Genomic DNA, 22,149 nt, shown 5'->3' with positions numbered 1-22,149 from the left:
TATCCTATTTTCCAAACAAACACATTTCATTGTAGATTTCTTGCTCAGCTCAAAATAACCCTACATAAAATTTGGACAGACTATAAGGCTAAAAGTTTCCCCTGCCAGTCATATTTGACTTTAGGGGATGGTGCTCATGTCTGTTTCCTACATGAGGAAGGCAGCATTGTCCAAAGATCCTTCTGTGGTCATGTGGCCAGCATGACAAAGAACTAAGGTGCACAGAGTGCTGTTACTTTCCCACTAAAGTGGTATCTATTTATCTACTTGCATTCACATGCTTTCAAACTGCTAGGTTGGCAGGAGTTGGGACAAGTAATGGAAGTGCACTCTGTGGTACTGCCAACTTTCTGGTTGACAAGCCCAGCATTTTAGCCACCACACCTCATGGGATAGAAGGGTGTAAAACAAAAGTGAAAGATTGGTGTACTATTCATGCCAATTTTTATAAGTCATATAATATACAGGTGAAACTTGAAAAATTAGAATATTGTGCAAAAGTTCATTTATTTCAGTAATGCAACTTAAAAGGTGAAACTAATATATGAGATAATACTCATTACATGCAAAGCAAGATAGTTCACGCCGTAATTTGCCATAATTGTGATGATTATGGCGTTCAGCTCATGAAAACTCCAAATCCACCATCTCCAAAAATTAGAATATTACATGCAATCAATAAAACAAGGATTGTACATAGAACAATATCGGACCTCTGAAAAGTATTAGCATGCATATGTACTCAGTACTTGGTTTGGGCCCCTTTTGCAGCAATTACTGTCTCAATGTGGCGTGGCATGGAAGCTATCAACCTGTGGCACTGCTGAAGTGTTATGGAAGACCAGGATGCTTAAATAGCAGTCTTCAGCTCTTCTGCATTGTTCGGTCTCATGTCTCTCATCTTTCTCTTGGCAATGCCCCATAGATTCTCTATGGGATTCAGGTCAGGTGAGTTTGCTGGCCAATCAAGCACAGTAATCCCACGGTCATTGAACCAGATTTTGGTGCATTTAGCAGTGTGGGCAGGTGCCAAGTCCTGCTAGAAAATGAAGTCAGCATCCCCATAAAGCTCATCTATGAGAATCTATGGGGCATTGCCAAGAGAAAGATGAGAGACATGAGACCGAACAATGCAGAAGAGCTGAAGGCCGCTATTGAAGCATCCTGGTCTTCCATAACACCTCAGCAGTGCCACAAACTGATAGCTTCCATGCCACGTTGCATTGAGGCAGTAATTGCTGCAAAAGGGGCCCAAACCAAGTACTGAGTACATATGCATGCTTATACTTTTCAGAGGTCCGATATTGTTCTATATACAATCCTTGTTTTATTGATTGCATGTAATATTCTAATTTTCTGAGATGGTGGATTTGGGGTTTTCATGAGCTGTACGCTATAATCATCACAATTATGACAAATCATGGCTTGAACTATCTTGCTTTGCATGTAATGAGTCTTATGTCATATATTAGTTTCACCTTTTAAGTTGCATTACTGAAATAAATGAACTTTTGCACAATATTCTAATTTTTCGAGTTTCACCTGTAAATCTAGATGATGATATTATTTCACAAGGATGAAGAGGTCAAGAGCGCAGTTTCGGTGATTAATTTATATTGCTGTAAGGCATTACTAGTTCTTTTGTCTGATATGAACTATTAGTGCTATTTTCTGTCCTGACCAGATTCAAAATTAGTTTAAAATTATAGCTACTGAAATTCTAATTGTATTCCCTGCCCTGATTGAAAAATAGAATGGAAAAAGTGAGGATAGCAGGGAGTATTGTATCTTTGGGTGGACCACAGGAAATCCTGATTGTATGAAGCATCATAAAAGAAATCCAGTGATTCCATAATAGTTCCGCACCCAAGAACTTAGAGATAATTCAAAGAAATACCAATATTTGTACATTTAATAAGCTTAGAAAATTTGAAAATTCTAATCAGTAGTACCGTTTTTCAATGTCATGACTAAATATGTATTTTAACTTAAACCTCATGATACGCATTACTAGGATTTGCAATTTGATTTACCAGTTTACAAAATTATAAAAAAAGTACTTTTTATATGTGAAAAGCTGCCATAAAACCTGCATATTGTTTAACTATAATATCCTTTTTTTTATTCAGCCCCCACATTACCAGATTATGAAGGTATTGATGCTTTTCTCAATGAAACAGCCACAACCATAACTGTACTCCTGAGACCAGCACAAGCCAAAGGAGCGCCTATCAGGTAAAATTGAAAAATACATGAAAATCCTCATGTAAAAAAATGGGGGGGGGGGTTTGAATCAGCAGCTGGCAACCTTTTGAAAGTTGTGTGGTCACACATACAGGTACATACACACACTTGACAACCAGAGAGTAGAATAGACAAGGAGATATTAGCATGACATCGTGCAATGGGATGTGATATTTCCACTTTTAAGTTGGTTTCCATGTTTTGTTTTGCTTTGCTTTGCTTTGCTGTTTGGGTATTCCATCCCTATAGCTAAGACCTTAATGCATTTTTTTAAAAAAAGTCCTACCAAAAGATTGCACAACTTATCCCTTTATCAAAACATTTTAATTCAATGAAAAAATGATCTGAAGTCTCTGTGATGTAACTGTCTTGCACTTTGTTAACTGCTTTAGTGTTTACTCTGATTTTAAAAAGGCTTTATTACAATATAGTAGGCCTTACTTCAGTGGCAACAGGCACAATATTGAGTTGCTTGAGACTATATAATTTAGATAGATTTCCATCATTTTGATTTTTGATTTAGATAGAAATTATGCACTGTCAAAGTCAGCCTGTCCTGTATAAATGTGCCATTGTCTTTCTTGCCTGCTTCCTGCACATGGCCCTTGAAGCAGATGTTTGATAATCCAATTCAAAATTGCAGGTTCTGTCAATCATTTCTTAAGATGCAACATGCTGCGGTAGTCACAGCTCTAATCATGGCAGAATCGTGTCTTGCCTGCCAAGTGTTATATCATAATCTGTAGTTTTTTATGGCCTCCTGAAGCTGTAAGCCAAACAGCAGATCTGAAATACAAAGAAAGACTGGATGAATCAGTGTTTACAATAAAATATAAAGCTATTTCTTACCAAGCTGGAAATCCTCAGCTCATCCAGTAAAGAATAAATATTTATTCAAAAATGAGATATATGTGGATGTGCACAGATACAGACACACAGAAACAAATGATTTACCTTTCTGTTAAGAAGTGTCTTCAGATTTATAAATAAAAATATCAGGAAATTGCTAACAAAATATAATGGATATTCTATTGATTTTATTGATCCACGCTCAGGTTCAAAGTTACCATCTCCTTTTATATTGTCTGATATTGTCTACATTAACATAAAAACATGAGAATAGTTCTGCTGGACCAGGATAAGACCCATCACTTCGTTTCTCACAATAACCAAACAAATGACTCTGGGATACTCCCAAGCGGGAATTGAACACATATTCATTGTTTCTCTCTAACTAGAATCTGAAGACATGGTGCTTCCAACCTGGAAGACTGACAGGACAAGCTATTATGTATACAGCCAGTGAACCTGATATTCTCTCACACTGATAATATTACCTAACATGGTAATGAAACATCGACAAGAAAACAACCAAGCTCAGAGAGCAGCATGAACCCAGCAGTTCAATTCTGAGCTAGATACATTCTCTTCTATTTGGAATAGCATTATGGTCAGTTCTTCCTTTTGGCTTCACAACACATTTGTGTTAGAGATCAGATGACAGTCCCCATTTAGAATTAAATCCAAGGTTTCAGCTTCTCTAGTCAGTTGAAAGACTCATTATCCTAATTTAAGTTACTTAAGTTATTTAAATGCAGTTTATTTGAACACAGAATACAGGTAGTCCTCAACTTACAGGAATTCGAAGTTACAGCAGCACTGAAAAAAGTGACTTACAACCATTTTTCACACGTACAACTTTTGCAGCATCGCCATAGTCAGGTGATCAAAATTTAGATGTTTGGCAACTGACTCATATTTATGACGGTTGCAGTATCCTGATATCATATGATTACCTATTTCAAACTTCTGACGAACAAAGTGAATGGGGAAGTCTGATTCACATAACAACCTTGTTACTAAATTAACAAATGCAATGATTCACTTAGCAACCATGGCAGGAAAGGTCGTAAAATGGAGCAAAACTCACTTAACAAATGTCTTACTTAACAACAGAAATTTTGGGCTCAATTGTGATCATAACTCGAAGACTACCTGTACTTAGTTTATTTAATAAATTTGATGTCTTTTTATAGCCTACGTGTGAATATGCTGACATTATATGAATGCCATTGCCATCCACCATGCACCGTCCCTGCACCAGCTTCTCTATTGCTAGATTCCAACATCTTTTAATAATTCAAGATCATCTTCAGAGTTCTGATCAGAGGGTCTCTAGCACATTCCTGGACCTGATTTATAATTGTGGCTATATAATGCCTTCTACAATGGTTCTGTAGAAAAACCCAGACTTCCATTTCTTTATTATTATTACCGTATTTTTCAGAGTATAAGACACACCTTTTTCCCTCAAAAAAGAGGCTGAAAATCTGGGTGTGTCTTATACACTGAATACAGCATTTTTTTGCCTCCAGGAAAAAACGCCCCCTTCCCAAAAATGGTCGTGCATAAAGGCTTTTAGGAGGCTCCTGGGGGCAGGGGAGGGCAGAAATCCCCCCCCCAGCTCCCAGGAGCATTCTATAAGCCTCCTAAAGGCTATGCATGCCATTTTGGGGGGGGGGAACGGGCCCGTTTTTGCGAAAAACAGGGCATTTTTTGTTCGTTTTGTGGGGCCCCACCCCCCAGGAGCACTCTACAAGCCTCCTAAAGGCTATGCATGCCATTATTTGAAAAAAACGGGCCCATTTTCGTAAAAATCAGGCCAGTGTTTGCTCATTTGGGGGGGACCCCCCAGGAGCACTCTACAATCCTCCTAAAGGCTCTACAATCCTCCTAAAGACTTTCTGGGGAAAATATGGGCTCATTTTCACAAAAAAACAGGCCATTTTTAGGAGGTATGCAGAGTGCAAAAACTTTTTTAAAAAAAATTGCCTCTTCAAAATCTTGGTCCGTCCTACTCTGGTATGTCTTATACTCCAAAAAATATGGTATTTATACTTTTGGTGTAAAAAGCAACACCTTTCCTAATGCATCCTTTCCTCCCTTATGGTACGGAATGTTCATATCACCCAGATTCTTTCCATTCCTCCAGACTTCTATTCACCATATCTGTGCTTTTGCTTATTCATAACCAAACATTCTAATTCCCTTGTTTGGCTTGGAGACTTTTAGGCTGCCAGAGAAATATATTTCATGTCCTTTTTCAATTGCCATTAATACAAACCTTTTCCTGGCCTTGTCATCATCTTTCTGTCCTCTGATTTCTATGGCCATCCATTAACCCATTTCCAACATTGGCCATCCATTAACCCATTTCCAACATCAATCATTTATAATAGACCCAGAATCCTGAAATGTCTGTGGTATCCTTTTCATAACACTATGTTGCCCATCACTAGTCTGCCTCCCCAGGGATCAGTTACAGATACAGGTTAACAGAGTTGGAAGGGACCTCATAGGTCATCTAGTCCAACTCCACCCAGCAGACCATACACCATTTTTGACAGATGGCAGTCCAGTCTCTTTTTGAAAGCTTCCAGTGAGGAGGCTCTCACTACTTCTGAAGGAAAGCTGTTCCATTGGTTGATTGTTCTCACTGTCAGAAAATTTCTCCTTATTTCCAGATTGAATCTCTCCTTGTTCAGTTTCCATTCATTATTTCCTGCCTGACCTTCAGGTGCTTTGGAAAATAGCTTGAAGGTTGCTCTGGCACCTTCCTGAGGTTGCTGTTATCAGCAGTCTGGTGCCATTTTAAATGGAACCCACCTCTCTTTCACAGATTCACTCTTGTTCCCAGAAGATTCTCAAAGTCTAAAACTTAAATCAAATCTTATCAAGCCTAACACCTCTCAGATACTTGGCTTTATATATCAATCAGCATACATTAAAATAAAATTTATTTGCATACAGCTCTCAAAGGATCATTACCTCCAATATACACTACATAAACACAACAAAATAAGTAAGTCACGCTTGAAGATGGCAGGTGCGATCCTGCCGAAACGTTGCAAAGACAATCTCAACTTTACACGGGAAAAGACCCGAATACAACAAAACCAGCATACCTACACCCGTGAAAATCTACTCTGACATTATGTTACAGATGGCAGTGGATGAAGCCAGAGCTTCAGAACTCTCTGAACGGTCCACTGCTGAAATTCTAAGATGCCAGTAGTTGGTCATTCCACAGCCACGCATATATATATATGTCTTTGGTTGTTCGGGTTTTCTCCCGCGTAGAATTGGAAGTATCTTCACGACGTTTCGATGAAGTCTCATTCATCATCTTCAGGCTGCTGCTTCCGGCTTGGTGCTTCTGGCTTGGCGCTTGGTGCTTATTTATCAGTACAAATACAACATATATATATATACACACACACACACACACACACACACACACACACACACATACATACATACGCAGCAGCCTGAAGATGATGAATGAGACTTCATTGAAACGTCGTGAAGATACTTCCAATTCTACGCGGGAGAAAACCCGAACAACCAAAGACATACATACATACATACATACATACATACATACACACCACATGCCCACATATATTATTATATGACACAGAGAAACAACACAGCTTAGTTCAGATGTATATGTATACATGGCAAGAATTATAATTATTCTAAACAGGGTGGAAATTGACATTGACAAGTTTACTGATCACTTGGTACTTTGGAGAGCAAAAATCCTGTTGGTTGAGTTGCGTTGGCTGCTCAGAAAAATAAGAACAGTTGTGTCTGTAAAGTCTTAAGACTCCCAACGGAGTAGTCCAGCTGTTTAGGTGAATCTTTTAAATTTAGATTCTAGATTCTCAAAATGCAGACAATTTTACATCTTTTCATTGAAAGGCATCTGAACATATTCATAGAATAAATTTTTCTACTTTGTTTATCACCTTTTGCCTAGGCTGTTTTTTGGTTCTGCGTCACACTCACCTTGCTTTTTGCTACTTGAGTAGATTTCACCCAAACAAAATAAACAATACAGTATATGAATTTAATCTTGTACTGTAGATTTGCTTCTGGCTCATTAACCCTGAAAGGTCATAGTTATAACTATAATCACATCCAATCTCGATTAAGAGCATTTTAATTGATTACTTGACATTCTTTTGAGACATAGCATGGCCTCAGCCTGTGAGGTAATTTGCTATTAATAGTCAGATACTGTAGATAGGAATGTAACTGAGAAAATGCATACTCTACTATAGTTTTTATTATTTCCATATTGCAGATATGGAATCATCCAAATTAATTTATATAGGGATTCTAGGGAGTCATATTTAACAGTTATCTAGTCAGTTTTGACTCAGTTGCACCCTACCGCTCACGTTTTCTTTGGTGGATTTTTCACAAATGTGTCAAAACTCAGTTATTTGTTGCCCAGTGAGCTGTGGGTACAATTATTGTTCTTTATTCCATGAATTGCATTGCAGTTATATAGCTAGAAGAATGTCCTTTGATTTTCTACCTCAGACACAGACTCCACAAACTGTGTGTGCATTTGTGTTGTTGTTTTTTAATTCTCCCTCAGCAGGAAATGGTAACACAGCCCTGCGACCAAATATTTATTTATTTAGGCAGTTTAGATGGCTACCCATATCGGTGGTGACTCTGAGAGGCTAATGGCTGTTCAGAACAAAAGCAGCAACAAAGTAAAATGCATAAACAGCAGCCATGGTAAAAACCAATTAAAATACCAATCTTGTGATCCCAGGTTACCTTGAACAAGGCCTTGTAAAGGACTGTATCCCCATCAATCAGAAACCCAATGTTTTGGAGGCAGTCCTGTGAGAACATAGGACTAATAACATAACAAGACTTGGAAACTAGCTTGAAATTTTGATTAAAAACAAGGTCTGGATAGTTGAACTATAGTTAATGAAGGGGGAAAAAATATAGTTTGCCTGACTTTCTGATTATAATGGTCAGAGATTGACTCATAGGATGAAAGATGAGGAGTTTCTACCATGTTTTTCCAGAAATTCTTTGAGCTGTACTTATTTTGGCCTTGGCACAGCGGCTTTGTAGTATTTTTGCTGCCACAGTCTACCTCAGTAGGAAATAATACCCCATCCTTAACATCAAATGGTAGAACATAAACAAATCCACAGCCTTATCTGACAAATGAAGGAATACAGGAATTATGAAAATAAATTAAAATCTATTATGTTCCCTCCCGTAACTGTAGTGTAACCTTGAATGTACTTGAGAAAACCACCCCCTCTCCTGTAAGAGCCAAAACAATGTAACAAGCTTTATTTGTAAATTAAGTTTTATTAAAAAATAAGAAAAAAAATGTAAAACTTTCCCCTCCACTTTAAACAGCCTCTTATGAGAACAATGACTATTGGAGAAATCACTCCTATAGCACTGTTAAAATTACAAGCAGTGTATTAAAATAATCGCCCAAAAAATAGTTCAGAGAAGAATTAAGACTTTGAGGGTTTCTTGAGTTGCTCCAGTTTGGATGCACTCAAGAGCTAAAGAGATTCCAAATTCATAAGGAGGGAATACAAATTGCTGAGCCGTCCAGAGAACCTGGAGTTATAGCCAATAAGCAAGAATGTTAAAATCTCAAGGATATTAAAGCATTTAACTAGTGACACTCATTGAAATAAAATGAGTTTTATTATTTTTTATTTATTTCTCACTGAAGTTCTGAGAGGGAGTTCTAGCTGAGCTTTGGTACCTAACCCTAACCTTAACCCATGGCTCTTGATATGGTTGAAGTGACCAAAGATAATAAATGTGGGGCAGAAGAGTTTCCCATTGCACCACAGAAGGGCTTTTCTTCTACCATGCTTAAGGAATGAACAGTCTTATATTTGCATGTAGCAGGTGATTTAGGAGAACAGAATATAGAACTTCTGATCACATATAGTAGTAAAGTCTTTATTGTCATTGTAAAAAATAAATACAATGAAATTGGTTAATTGAAGGCAAGGAAGTGTCAAGTATCTAAACCTGTTCAGATTATCGGTCCTTCTGATGGTATATATACAATATTCTGGGTTAAACATCCTACTTTTTGAAGTGACACTTTTTTACTTTATCATATTTTATTTTGTCAGATGGCTGGGAGAAAGATCCTGAAATAATTTACATTATTATTCTGATTTTTTAAAATGAGAGTTCAGTTTCATGAATGATGACATTGTCAAAAGATCAGAATGCTGCATTTCAACTGGTTGTGTCACCATTTCATTTGTGTTGCCTCTTTCTTCTGCATGAAAAAGAATTATAATTATGATCTCTACTGAAATGGACATTTTCTTAGAAATGACCAAGTGCTGTCTTTGAGAGGAAGCTAATGGCAAGTTTACCAATAGCTTAAATAAATAAATAAATGTTGGTGTATTTCTTTATTGCAATATTAAATAGGCTGAATGCCATCTGCTCCAACAATTTGTCAGTGGCAACTATAGGGAAAGGAGCCGACTATTTGGAGAGAGTGGACAGATTTCTCTCCATCTGTGCTTGTATTACAAGATGTCGTTTATATTTTAGATCTGCATAGTTGTGAGTCAAGATGTCATATCAAGGTCAAAAGGTAGAGATGCCTGTCAACATGCTTTGTCTTGGAATAACATGACAAGTGCAATTTGGTGCTTCAGGCATGGCTTAGAGCTGCCCTGTTGAGCCTTGAAACTGAGCTTTCTGTATTATCATTTCAAAGGCAAACACTAACTTTAAATGCTGCAAATTATCAAGCAGAATGCTTAATCTATTACAAATTACTCTGTGTAATGTGAAATCTAGTCTTGGACTGCTCAAATTCCAAAGCCTTTAAAGTTGAAAGGGTTTCCTTGAAGCCTAATCCTGTGCTCACCAGATATGTTGAGCTGGTATTCTAAAGATATTTCCATTCGCCAATCATTCTGTGGCAATCGCCTTCAGTATTGCTGACCTTGAAATGCTGAGAATAGGCAGGAATCACTGTAGACCAGGTGGTACCTACTGTCCTGCTAGCAACAAAAGAATGTAAAAAAAAAATCATGCAGTCCATGATCCATCTTTATAGCTTGTGCCAGTCCTGAAGAAACAAAAATAACCCTAACTCTTGCTGCCACTCCACACAGACAGGAAATAAAATAAATTGCTAGTGCATCCACCTCACTTCCCTATTTTTATTTCATTTTATTGATATGATAATGTGTTTATTTAGGCAGAAATCTGGGTGGTTAACGTGAAGGAAAATGTTCTGAGTTTAAAATTGCTATTCCCCCTGCATTAAAACATCTCTTGTAAAATTGACAATCAGGTGCTAGGCACAGGGTATTGGGGCTTTTGGTTGAGGAGATTGTGATGGATTGAGAGAGCTGGAAAAAGGAGGTGAGGCAAGAATTCCCACCACAGGGTCAACAGACTGCCGTAACTTAGCAGAATTATAACAAAAATACTGGTTTTACTCCAGTTCTATTCTGCTTAGATGTCTTCTCCTTCCAGGAATCTAATGGCCATGAATCTCCACTGAGATAAAACAAGTACTCTGATCTCTCCATGTTCTATGCCAGCGGTCCTCAATTCCCAGGTCATGGCCCACTACCGGGCCTTGAGCCATTCCAAACCAGGCTGTGGAAGTGGTGGGTGAGCATGCGCACACACATCCCCACTTGCATAAGCAGCGGGATAACGTGCATGTGCACTCCATTTGTACAAGTAGCGGGTGTGCATGTCATTTATGCAAATGGAGCTGCATGTATGTGTGCACTTTCCCACTATTTGTGTGGAACCATCCCCTTTCCTCCTCCCCCCCCCCACGCCAGGCCTCATAGACAGAAAGGTTTGGGAACTTGTTTCTATGCCATTGACCAAGTCAGTTAATAACTCTACTTTTAGATGTGTTATTGTTGTTGTGAGTCATCTACACAAGTTGGCCTGGAGAACTTTTTTTTTTTTTTTTGCTTGTTCTTCTAAGCTCTAGGCTTGTCTTCATAGAGATTTGTTAGCATCCATAATAGCAGAGTAATTATGAAAGGGTCTTGGGAGCACAATGATTATATGGACCTAATACACACACACACACACACACACACACACACACACACACCACACACACTTTGCTTCAGTATTTACTCTCCACTGACCAAGCAATTTCATGAATACAGATCAGTTCTGAATGGATGCAAAGTTCACATGTTGATCTGCCTCAACCAGCATGGCCAAATCATAGTCAGGGTGTTCTGCATTTCCAATCTTATTATCTCTTTTCTGTAGCTTTTTAAACCAAACATGCTGCACAATGGCTACATAGTCATGTACTCACTCATTCTAGCATTCTTCCTCTCTTGATCTTGAACAGCGCCTATCAAATTGTTGTTGAAGAGCTACATCCTCATCGGACCAAACGAGAAACCGGTGCAATGGATTGCTACCAGATTCCTGTCACATATCAAAATGCCCTGAGCAATGGGTCGCCCTATTATTTTGCTGCAGAATTGCCTCCTGGCAATCTTCCAGAAGCAGCAGCTTTCACAGTTGGTGACAATAGAACTTACCAAGGCTTCTGGAATCCACCTTTGGTGCCTCGGAAAGGGTATAATATCTATTTTCAAGCCATGAGCAGTGTTGAAAAGGTAAGTGCATACAGGTTTTCCTTGTTTGTTTGTTTGATTGTTCATTGATTCATCCAAACATTCATTCATTCAATTTTGATCAATCACAACTACAGTCTGACTCTAAATCATTTGTTTTTCCAATACTGTAAGACCAAGACCATGATCAAGAGAGAGATCTCAACAACAGCATGGGAATTTTGACTCTTTTTCTTGTTTCTTACCTGCCATGTGTGGTAAACAACTTGACATCAAAAGTTATTGTTGAATAACAAGAAAATTGGTTATGGGTTAAAAATGTTATGCTACTTTCCTTGAAAATGTAATTCTGGAGTACTAACAACAATATAAGAAAAGTTTCAGTATGACCAAAGATCTATAAAATATTTAAAGAAAAAAGAAAAAAAATATCCAATTTGACCATTTGGTTTCATATTTTGATATACTCTAAGATATTCTAGTGCCTGAAAGAATATTGTGTGTGTGTGTGTGTGTGTGTGTGTCTCTCCAAGGGAGGAGGGGAACAATTTAAATTGACAATCACCTTTACCTTAGTAGTATCTTAAACCTATCAGCAGAAGCAGGATATCTCATCCTATATAATTATAATTTCAATTAGTGTGAATGTTTTATTCTCAGGTCTTAGTCCTTAATCTGTCTTTCTTCCTAAAACAAAACAAAAAAAGTTTCTGTAATCCACAAATTCCATATACAACATTTTTAATGGAAAATACTCTGTCCCAAAATATTTAGAGTAGTGGTTTCAGTAAAATTAGTTTACCCATATTATCATTTTCCATTTTCAAAACAAATAATCCCTTTCATCTCTCTTTCGTAGTTCAAAATATTAAATTGATTTTGGGAAAAAGAAAACCTAGGTTGTTTGGCAGGCTAGTATAAAATTACCAAGTTTTCACAGCCTTCATCCCATACTTCAAATAAAAAGAGTATATTTTTAAAAGCCATTTATTTGAAATATGATCTAGGTGTACTCCTTGTTTGTACAAAAACTCAATGTACAAGTTGGAAATTACTTGACTGCTGTGCAGGTGTTGAAGATATGACCAGAGGTTCCTACTGCAATTTCCTCACTGTTTGAAATTTTGGTGCCACAGAGTAGTGCTTCTATTTCAGTATGTATATCAATAGAGAACAAAGCAACAGGAAGTTCAGTACTGTTGGCACTTGTAGGTGTGAAAAGCAACATGACATGATAACCCTCATGCTGGGGCCTTTGAATCATTTTCTCTTATAAACCCAAATATGAGAAAGAAAAGGGAGAAACAGCATTTGGGATAGTAGCCGAGATATTTAGGACTGCAATTTCCAAATTAAGTATGGCCTTGTATAAAACCTTGGTTGCCTTCTTATGATGTCCCAGTAGCAGATGGTTGGGAAAAGATGAGGGGAGCAAGGGAGGATTTGCTGTTAAATTGGTAGACTTTGGAATAATTAATCAGCTTTAGAAAGATGGATTTTCCTACCCTGCCATTTGCATTTTGGCTGCAATTAATAATATAGATGTTTCGGCTTCAGTGATTTTACCATCAAACCCCTAGAATGAATTCTTGCCTAATGTTGTAATTATAAAAATTAGCTGAATATTGTGGCAAGATGGGAAAATGGCATCGTTTTTGAAACCATCCTACAAATGGGCTGGGTGAAGCTGGAGGATTTTCCTGAAGCTAGTATGTGCTTAAATTAATGACCATAAAATTTGTGATGTATTCTCACATAGAGAGAAAGCGACAAGATCAAATTAACTAGTAAGTTACATTGAGAGGAAGATCAGCAGATGAAAAACAGAAGACAATATAAAATTTTGGAGGCCATATTGATGTCAATATAGAAGCATACATGTGCGTGGAAAGATGCCTAATAATATATACACTGGGTTCATATTCATGCTAACCAATGAACTGTGTAGCCATGGTTCTTCAAATAAAATACAGTTTGTAGGGTTCCCATAGCATGCTAAGCCAAAATAAGGAAACCATGGTTTGGTTTAATAGAATTGTGAAACTGGTTTCCACATATGGTACGATTTACTCCCAGTCTTCAATTGAGGTGGCAGGAATTAACCTTTGATTCCTCTGGATACAAAACAAATTCCTTTCTAGATGGTATGCGGTCCTTCATTTTTGTAATTTTAAACTTGGATTAGAGGTTTGTAAGTAGGGATGGAAGTATGGATATAAGGAACTTTCTTCCACATTTGATGGAAATGTAAAATTGGATAGAGCATTTAGTTTTATATATTACACCGAATTAGTTGTGTCACAAGTATCTACCTTCCTATTTATGTGGCCTACATTTTGCTAGATCAACAGGATGATATTCAAATCATATCTTTGTATTTTAACAGCTAAGGAGAGCCAGCTTGATATAGTAGATAACACATCAGGTTAGATATCAGAAGACTGAGTTCTAGTCTCATTTTAATACAATACAATACAATAGTAGAGTTGGAAGGGACCTTGGAGGTCTTCTAGTCCAACCCCCTGCCTAGGCAGGAAACCCTATACCGTTTCAGACAAATAGCTATCCAACATCTTCTTAAAGACTTCCAGTGTTGGGGCATTCACAACTTCTGGAGGCAAGCTGTTCCACTGATTAATTGTTCTAACTGTCAGGAAATTTCTCCTCAGTTCTAAGTTGCTTCTCTCCTTGATTAGTTTCCACCCATTGCTTCTTGTTCTACCCTCAGGTGCCTTGGAGAATAGTTTGACTCCCTCTTCTTTGTGGCAACCCCTGAGATATTGGAACAATGCTATCATGTCTCCCCTAGTCCTTCTTTCTCTTAAGCTAAACATACCCAGTTCCTGCAACCGTTCTTCATATGCTTTAATCTCCAGTCCCCTAATCATCTTTGTTGCTCTTCTCTGCACTCTTTCTAGAGTCTCCACATCTTTTTTACATCATGGCGACCAGAACTGAATGCAGTATTCCAAGTGTGGCCTTACCAAGGCATTATAAAGTGGTATTAACACTTCACGTGATCTTGATTCTATCCCTCTGTTGATGCAGCCTAGGACTTTAGACACAATGTCAGTTGAGTGACCTTGGGCCAGGCACCTTCTCAGTCCTAAGAAGGAAAAATGGAAGCTCACTTGTGAAAATCTTGCCAAGATAACTGGAGGAACGTTTCCCAGCAGTCAGCAGAATTCAACCCTGACTCAAAGAGACAGAAACCAAAAACCAACTAAGACTTGGGTTAATTTAAAAAGTTGCCCTTGCTAGTTTCCTACCCATCATCCATTATTTAGCAGTTAAGACGAGAGTGGGATTGTCTTGCTGCAGAAATTATGTATTGTGTTAGAATCAAGCAAACTTGGATGATCCAGTAATACTTGGAAAAAATATAAATACAGATTAGCGCAATCTCATTTTGCCTTTGCATTTAGGTTTAACATCTATTACTCACATCTTCCTCATCCTATAATTTGTACACAAGAGCAGGCATTAAACTACTGTTTTGAATTTGCCATGATGATCTACTGGTGATACTAATATATTTGGACTAAACGTATTTATTTATTTTTTTAAACAGGAGACCAAAACTCAGTGTGTTCGAATTGCTACTAAAGGTAAGAGATTTTACCCCCATGAATAAAAGGGCATAGATATTTTTATTTTTTATTATTATTATTTTTTTGCTGAGAGTTTACATTCTAAGTCCTGTAAAATGCTTGGGCTCTGCTTGATGTTGTACCATGCAGACAGGGGTAATCTTCCCAGGAGATGAGTTATACTTTAATGCTGGCTCAGTAGAAAGTTTTGCTTGTAGGTGAAAATACAACAGCAGTATTATTCAAAAGACAGGAGACTGCTCTTGTGCCAACCACAATTGGCAATAGTAATTCCAAAGAACAAGTTGCTCAGTGCCTGAATTATTAAGTTTTATTAGGAAGAAGCTTAATTCTAGCAAAGTATTTTGCTTTTGAACAGGAAACCTATTATAAAGGATAGATTTGAGGAGGATGTTTCTGGTTCTTTTTTGATGTCAACCAAGGGAGCTTTGTCTCTTTTATGAAAATAGTTCACAGAAGGGTTGTATGCATGTAGATGTACTTCTTTGACTTCTTCTATTTATTTATTTGAAAAGAAGAATTTATCACTAGAACTAGAATGCACCAAGGATAGGTGCATTCTCGTTCTAGTGATAAACTGGAAAAGATACAAACAATTACTAAAGTTAAAAAAATTACCAATTTATAAAGTTACAGAACACTAATTGTGATACAACTCTAGAATGAATTCTTGCCTAATGTTGTAATTATACAATATTGTAATTGTCAATTTTCTCTCAGTGTTAGTTGGGTTCTTAAAAACCTAATGGTGGGAATGATAATGTATCACTTCTCAAATCTAGAAAATGAAAAACTAAATATCATGGAAATTTATAATAAATGCACCTAGATTTTTTTCTTCCCATAAAAGTGAAAAATACATCACTGGCTACTACCCTGTTTCCCTGAAAATAAGCCCTCCCCAGATAATAAGCCCAATCGGGCTTTTGAGCGTAGGCGCTAAAATAAGCCCTCCCCCCAAAATATTGCAACACAGCAATAGCCATAAGGTGACCATGCTCGCCGCCTCCTGCACCTCAAAAGTAATAAGACCTCTCCAAAAATAAGCCCAAGTGCTTATTTTAGGCGTCAAAAGAAAATAAGACCCTGTCTTATTTTCAGGGAAACACGGTAGATTACAGTGTAATTTTTAAACCTTGCATTTTACTCTGATAGTATCTTGCTATGTTTTTACCATCCTTGCTACAGAAGAGAGCTGTATGTTTGAATCAGGCATGAAATCCTCTTACCTTCACTACCGGTTTGGAACCGGGAGCGCGCATGTGCACGGTGACATCTGGGCAGGTGGGCAGAGCCTCCCACCACTGCCGCTACCAGTTCACCCGAACTGAGGTGAACCGGTAGAATACCACCTCTGGTTTGAATGTGTGAAGCACTTCTTTTCAGAGTGTTACATTTTTTCAGGCTGAACCTGCTCCCAGTTTTTTTCTGTGTGTGCGTGTTTATGCCTGGGTGTTGTAACTATATCTACTCGTTTACACAATAAGATAATTAAAGCCATCCATGTTTTGTTCCAATGCAAGTGTCTTATGCATTTCCTATTTTGGATTGTATTACACATACTAGGATTTTGTGGCATGCTTTAGGTTAATCTGGACGTAGCAGTCCTACGACAAGAAATGCTTCTACATTATTTACTTACCACAGGATATCTTAGGATGCAAATGCAGCCCTAATGCCATTAAATCAAGTTAAATTCAAACAGACTAATGATTATGTGACGTGTCATAATTGTGTGGGTGGTAAGGAACCACATAGATAGACACTCTCTAGGATCATCTGTTGCCAACTTGGCCTTTGTGATTTTTCTAATGTTGTACTCATAATTACTGCTATAATTGAGTCCACCCAATTTATTTCCTTTCGCTTTTTCCACATTGCACATTAGGTCTTCATATCATGTGTCTAAAATATGACAATTTGAGTTTGACCATTTGTGCCTGGAGTGAGAAATCTGGATTGATTTCTGCAATATCTATTTGTTTGCTTTCTTGGCTATTCATCATATTTGCAACCTTCTCCACCATCAACATTTAAAAGCATCAATAGTTTTTCCATCCTGCTTCTCAATGCTTTACTTTCAGTTCCGTATTCTGAAACTATGGACAGCATAATTATATTTCTATTATTATATTAAATATTATAATTATAATTGTAGATACAGGTCCTTTTCCATGGCTTTTGTGGCTACTGTGGCATATAACTGGATTGCTGATTCCTTTATTATTTGTGGTTGATCCTAAAAAGCAGAAGATATCTACAACTATCTTCATTGTTGATTCTAAGGATGGTTGCTGTATATGTTGACATTAGTTATGTCTTCTTTATATTTAATTTCCCATTTTTTTCAGTATTCTCATTACCATAATTTGTATATCATTACCATTTTCTATTATCATAGTAGTGTCTTCAGCCCTAGTGATGACACCATTATCAATTGGGGGTTAAAGGTAAAGATTCCTCTTGCACATATGTGCTAGTCGTTCCTGACTCTAGGGGGCAATGCTCATCTCCGTTTCAAAGCCGAAGAGCCAGCACAGTCCGAAGACATCTCCGTGGTCATGTGGCCTGCATGACTAAACACCAAAGGCGCACGTAGCACTGTTACCTTCCCACCAAAGGTGGTTCCTATTTTTTCTACTTGCATTTTTACATGTTTTCGAACTGCTAGGTTGGCAGAAGCTGGGACAAGTAACAGGAGCTCACTCCATTTTGCACCGCTAGGGATTCAAACCGCTGAACTGCTGTCCTTTTTGATCAAAAAGCTCAGCCTCTTAGCCACTGCATCCTTTATCCAATTTAAAAACCATAGTCAACTACTTCCAAGCCAAATTATTCTTCCAATAGTTTTACTTATTTTACTTCATTTATTTGATTTCTACAGCCACTCATCTCAAACAAATGATTCCGGGTGGCATACATTATCATAAAAGCATCAAATGAAATAATCCAGAGGGCAAAATCTCTGGCAGAACAGCAGCTCTCCTTGTCCTCATTGGCTGACATTTATTGGGTCTAGCCTGTATATCCAGCATATTGCTTGAACAAATAAGGAGATAATATACAGTCTTGTCTCACTCCTCTGCTGGTATTGAGTCAGTCTGTTTTGCTACATTTCACTTGGATTGTGGCTTCCTCTGTGCATGTAGGCTTTGCATAAGGACAATAAGATTCTATAACATACCTGATTTTTTTCCTCAAGGACATTTCAGAACTTGACATAGTTGACACAATTGAGGCCCTTTCTATAATTGATGAAGCACTTACAGGTTTCTTTTAGTGTTTCAATTTTCTGTTATTCAGTGTGCATCAGCAATAAGGTCTCTGGTTCCTTAGCCTTTTCAGATGACCCTGATAAACATATGCAGAAGCTGTTGCCCAGGCAACAGGAGCTGATACATTATTATTATTTTATTAAGTTTGGAACAGCCAGATAACATTTGGAAGAGACTCACACAGACCCCCTCCCTAATTTACTTTTTTAATTATAAGAAAGAGGAGGAGGTCACAGCTTAATAAGACATGTAATATTCTGTTATTATAGCCAATAAAAAAAGAGAAGACATTGTGCACATTGGTATAAGACAGTGATGGCGAACCTTTTTGTAAAGGCATCCCAAAATTGTGTGCGCGCATGCTATCACATACGTATGAGTTCCCACACCCATAATCCAATGTGCCCTGCCCACCTGCACATGCACGCATGAACCCCACCCTGGGGAAGTTTTTGCCATCCCCAGGCTCCGGAGGCTTTCCTGAAGCCTGGGGAGAGTGAAAAACGGATCAACGGGCCAACCGGAAGTTTGGAAATAAACTTCCAGTTGGCCTGTTGGGCCTGTTTTTTGCCCTCCCCAGGCTCCGGAGGCTTTCTTAAAGCCCGGGGACGGCGTAAATGGCCTCCCCAGCCAAAAATCAGCTGGCCAGCACACGTATGTGCGTCAGAGCAGATAGCTCATGTACCAGCAAATATAGCTCTGTGTGCCACCTGTGGCACGCATGCCATAGGTTCGCCATCACAGGTATAAGATGCTATAATTCAGAAGTACAGGTTGTTGTTGGACAGATTGATGTAAGTAACAATTATCCTACAGAGCCACCAAACTTTTCCTTCATAATCAAAGCTCTGGTTCCTGAATTAGTTGATGCTGCAGTATATTGAAATTCACTAAGGCATGCATTTCCCCCCCTAATAGTGGTGATGTAGGAACAAGTAGCTACTGTTGATTCTTTGCTACTTTTGATTATTCAAGGTCCCTTTGTGTGAATATCTGACAGTAAATTTTAAATTGCTTAATACCTTTAGAGGCTTCCAGCATTGCCCAGAGTGGAAAATACAAAATCAAATTATTGTGATAAGCACATCACATAATCCCAGGCAATAAATGCAAGGACCTAAAATTCCTTTGCAAACTACTTGGCAACTACCCCTAACTCTGCAAGCATCTTTTCCCTTCTCTAATTTAACAAGACTTTCCATCACCCAAACTTTATCACCTATAGAACAAATTTTAAGTCTGCTGGGTATTTGAGTAGAATTAAATTCCCTCCAACACACACACACACACACTTCATTTTTTAAATTGTTTCCTTTCTACTTGTGTTAATGAGAGAGAATTAACTATGCCTGCACCAGGATTAGCAAAGTTTTTTTTTTTGCTTCTAGGTGAAGAGGATGAAAACAAAATATTATAATAGATCTTCCTTATCAAAAATATCTTTCAAAATCCAGGGTTGTTTTTTTTAAGGCGTTTAATGCTAGAGAGCTGTAGAGATTTCTGCATGAGCAATTATTTTTGTGCCTCTGAAGACTTGATAAGTATTTTAAAATAAAATGAACTAATAAAGCATTGGGAAGTGTATGACTCAAACATTCAGCTTTGCTTTGACCGAATGAAACAACAAGTATTGATTTTATTAACATCTAAAATAAGAAGTTAAGATTTTTCCATTTTAGTAGTTGGTTAAAATCACAATTAACATTGGATATAATATGTAAAGAAAGCCACCAAAAGTATCACAAACTCTAGATATCTGTTAGATGAAAGAAAGTTTCTTTTAGCTTTCCCAGATAAAGGTAAACAGAACAAACCCACCACACATAACTTTGCACAAAGGAAGAGTAAATTGCTATGACTTACAATTCCAAATCTGGCCATGGCCTTCAAAATCTTGGATGAAGCCTCCAAAATTTATCCAGGATTGTTATTTTCAGGAAGGGACACTAAGACAAATAGCAGTGAGAAAAAAACGAATTCTTTAATGTCTCACATTTGTGAAGCAAGCTAGTATCCATCTGAAAGTCCTTAAATAACTCTCGTGCAAAAAAAGTGGTTCTTTTCACAAAAATGCTAACAATGAGGGAGCAAAAAGACTGAAAACAGACATTATAATGTCTCATGTGCAGCTGTTGTGTGTGGGGGGGAAGCAAAGTATCACCAGACAATTTGGGTTATCATTTCAAAGACATTTTCTCACCTAAATAGAGAAAAGGAATGATCGTGGACTGGCAAAAAAAATCAACAGGAGCAGGAGTGGCTTCCAACTTCCTGCTGGCTTCCCTATTGAATTTTCTTGTGGGAAGCTTGAAGTTACTATCAGAAATCTCCCCTTCCCTTCCCTTCTCTTCCCTTCCCTTAACAGAATAACAGAATAAGAATTGGAAGAGACCTTGAAGGTCTTCTAGTCCAACCTCTTGTTCATGCAGGAAATCCTATACCTTCCTATACTGACAAATTGTTGTCCCATCTCTTTTTAGAAACTTCTAATGTTGGAGCATTTGCAACTTCTGAAGGCAAGTCGTTCCACTGGTTAATTGTTCTCACTGTTAAGAAATTTCTTCTTAGTCCTAGGTTGCTTCTCTCCTGCCACAAAGAAGAGGGAGTCAAACTATTCTCCAAGGCACCTGAGGGTAGAACAAGAAGCAATGGGTGGAAACTAATCAAGGAGAGAAGCAACTTAGAACTGAGGAGAAATTTTCTGACAGTTAGAACAATTAATCGGTGGAACAACCTGCCTCCAGAAGTTGTGAATGCCCCAACACTGGAAGTCTTTAAGAAGATGTTGGATAGCCATTTGTCTGAAATGGTATAGGGTTTCCTGCCTAGGCAGGGGGCTGGACTAGAAGACCTCCAAGGTCCCTTCCAACTCTGCTATTGTATTGTATTAGAGTTTCCATTCATTGCTTCTTATCCTGCCTTTAGGTGTTTCAGCTGTGGCAACCCTGACATATTGAAACAATGCCCTTCCCTTCCCAGTAGGCAATTAAAAGGGGGAGGGAGCAAGGAATTGTGGAACTGGCTGAAAATTATGTGAAAATGAAGATCAGGTGATGGATCAGGGAAGACATGCAGGGGTTGTCATGGATCAGAAAGTGCATCAGGTTGCACAAGAAGTGCCATTTACATCTGGTAAGGTACATGGAAGGGTAATGCAGATCAGGGAGAGAGTGTGGAAGTGGGCAAGAGTGTGGAAATTGAGAAGACATGTCAAGAGGCATGAGTTGGGGAAGGTGCAGGGTGGCAGCACAGGTCAAGAGAGCATGGACTGGTAAGGATACACATAGTTCATTCCTCCCTATTCCTCCCATCCTTCTGTTTGCAGCAGGCACATAAATGGCCTTTAGGGAATAGGGACTGAATGGGAAACTCACAGAATGTTGAAAATGAAGATCATTGGGCTACAGCAGCAGCCAATAGCACTGAAGCAGCCATAACTTCCCCAAATTTCATTCCCTCAGGAGTCGTAGGTCCCAGATTTTAGACACAGTCTGCAAGCTAACCCATTTGAGGTACCTTGGTTCACAAAGAGTTAATAGTTGCCTTTTATGCAACATTTTGCCCAAT

At 38.1% G+C, this 22,149-nt stretch overlaps 1 protein-coding gene across 8 annotated transcripts in view; it reads left to right on the top strand.

Annotated features, from left to right (window-relative positions):
• The window catches only part of PTPRK (protein tyrosine phosphatase receptor type K), a 415,019-nt gene that overhangs the window by 323,505 nt on the left and 69,365 nt on the right, over window positions 1-22,149 (top strand). For all 8 annotated transcript variants that reach the window (XM_081941530.1, XM_081941529.1, XM_081941536.1 and 5 more), the window contains exons 11-13: window positions 2,130-2,235; window positions 11,465-11,738; window positions 15,268-15,304. In XM_081941530.1, coding sequence (XP_081797656.1) covers window positions 2,130-2,235; window positions 11,465-11,738; window positions 15,268-15,304 — 417 coding nt within the window. The remainder of the gene's footprint in view (window positions 1-2,129; window positions 2,236-11,464; window positions 11,739-15,267; window positions 15,305-22,149) is intronic.

This window comes from Natrix helvetica (assembly GCF_964273705.1).
Source record: "Natrix helvetica genome assembly, chromosome: 2".
Taxonomy (NCBI): domain Eukaryota; kingdom Metazoa; phylum Chordata; class Lepidosauria; order Squamata; family Natricidae; genus Natrix; species Natrix helvetica.
The sequence above is the reverse complement of the archived record's forward strand: the minus strand, read 5'-3'. Positions and strand labels throughout refer to the sequence as shown.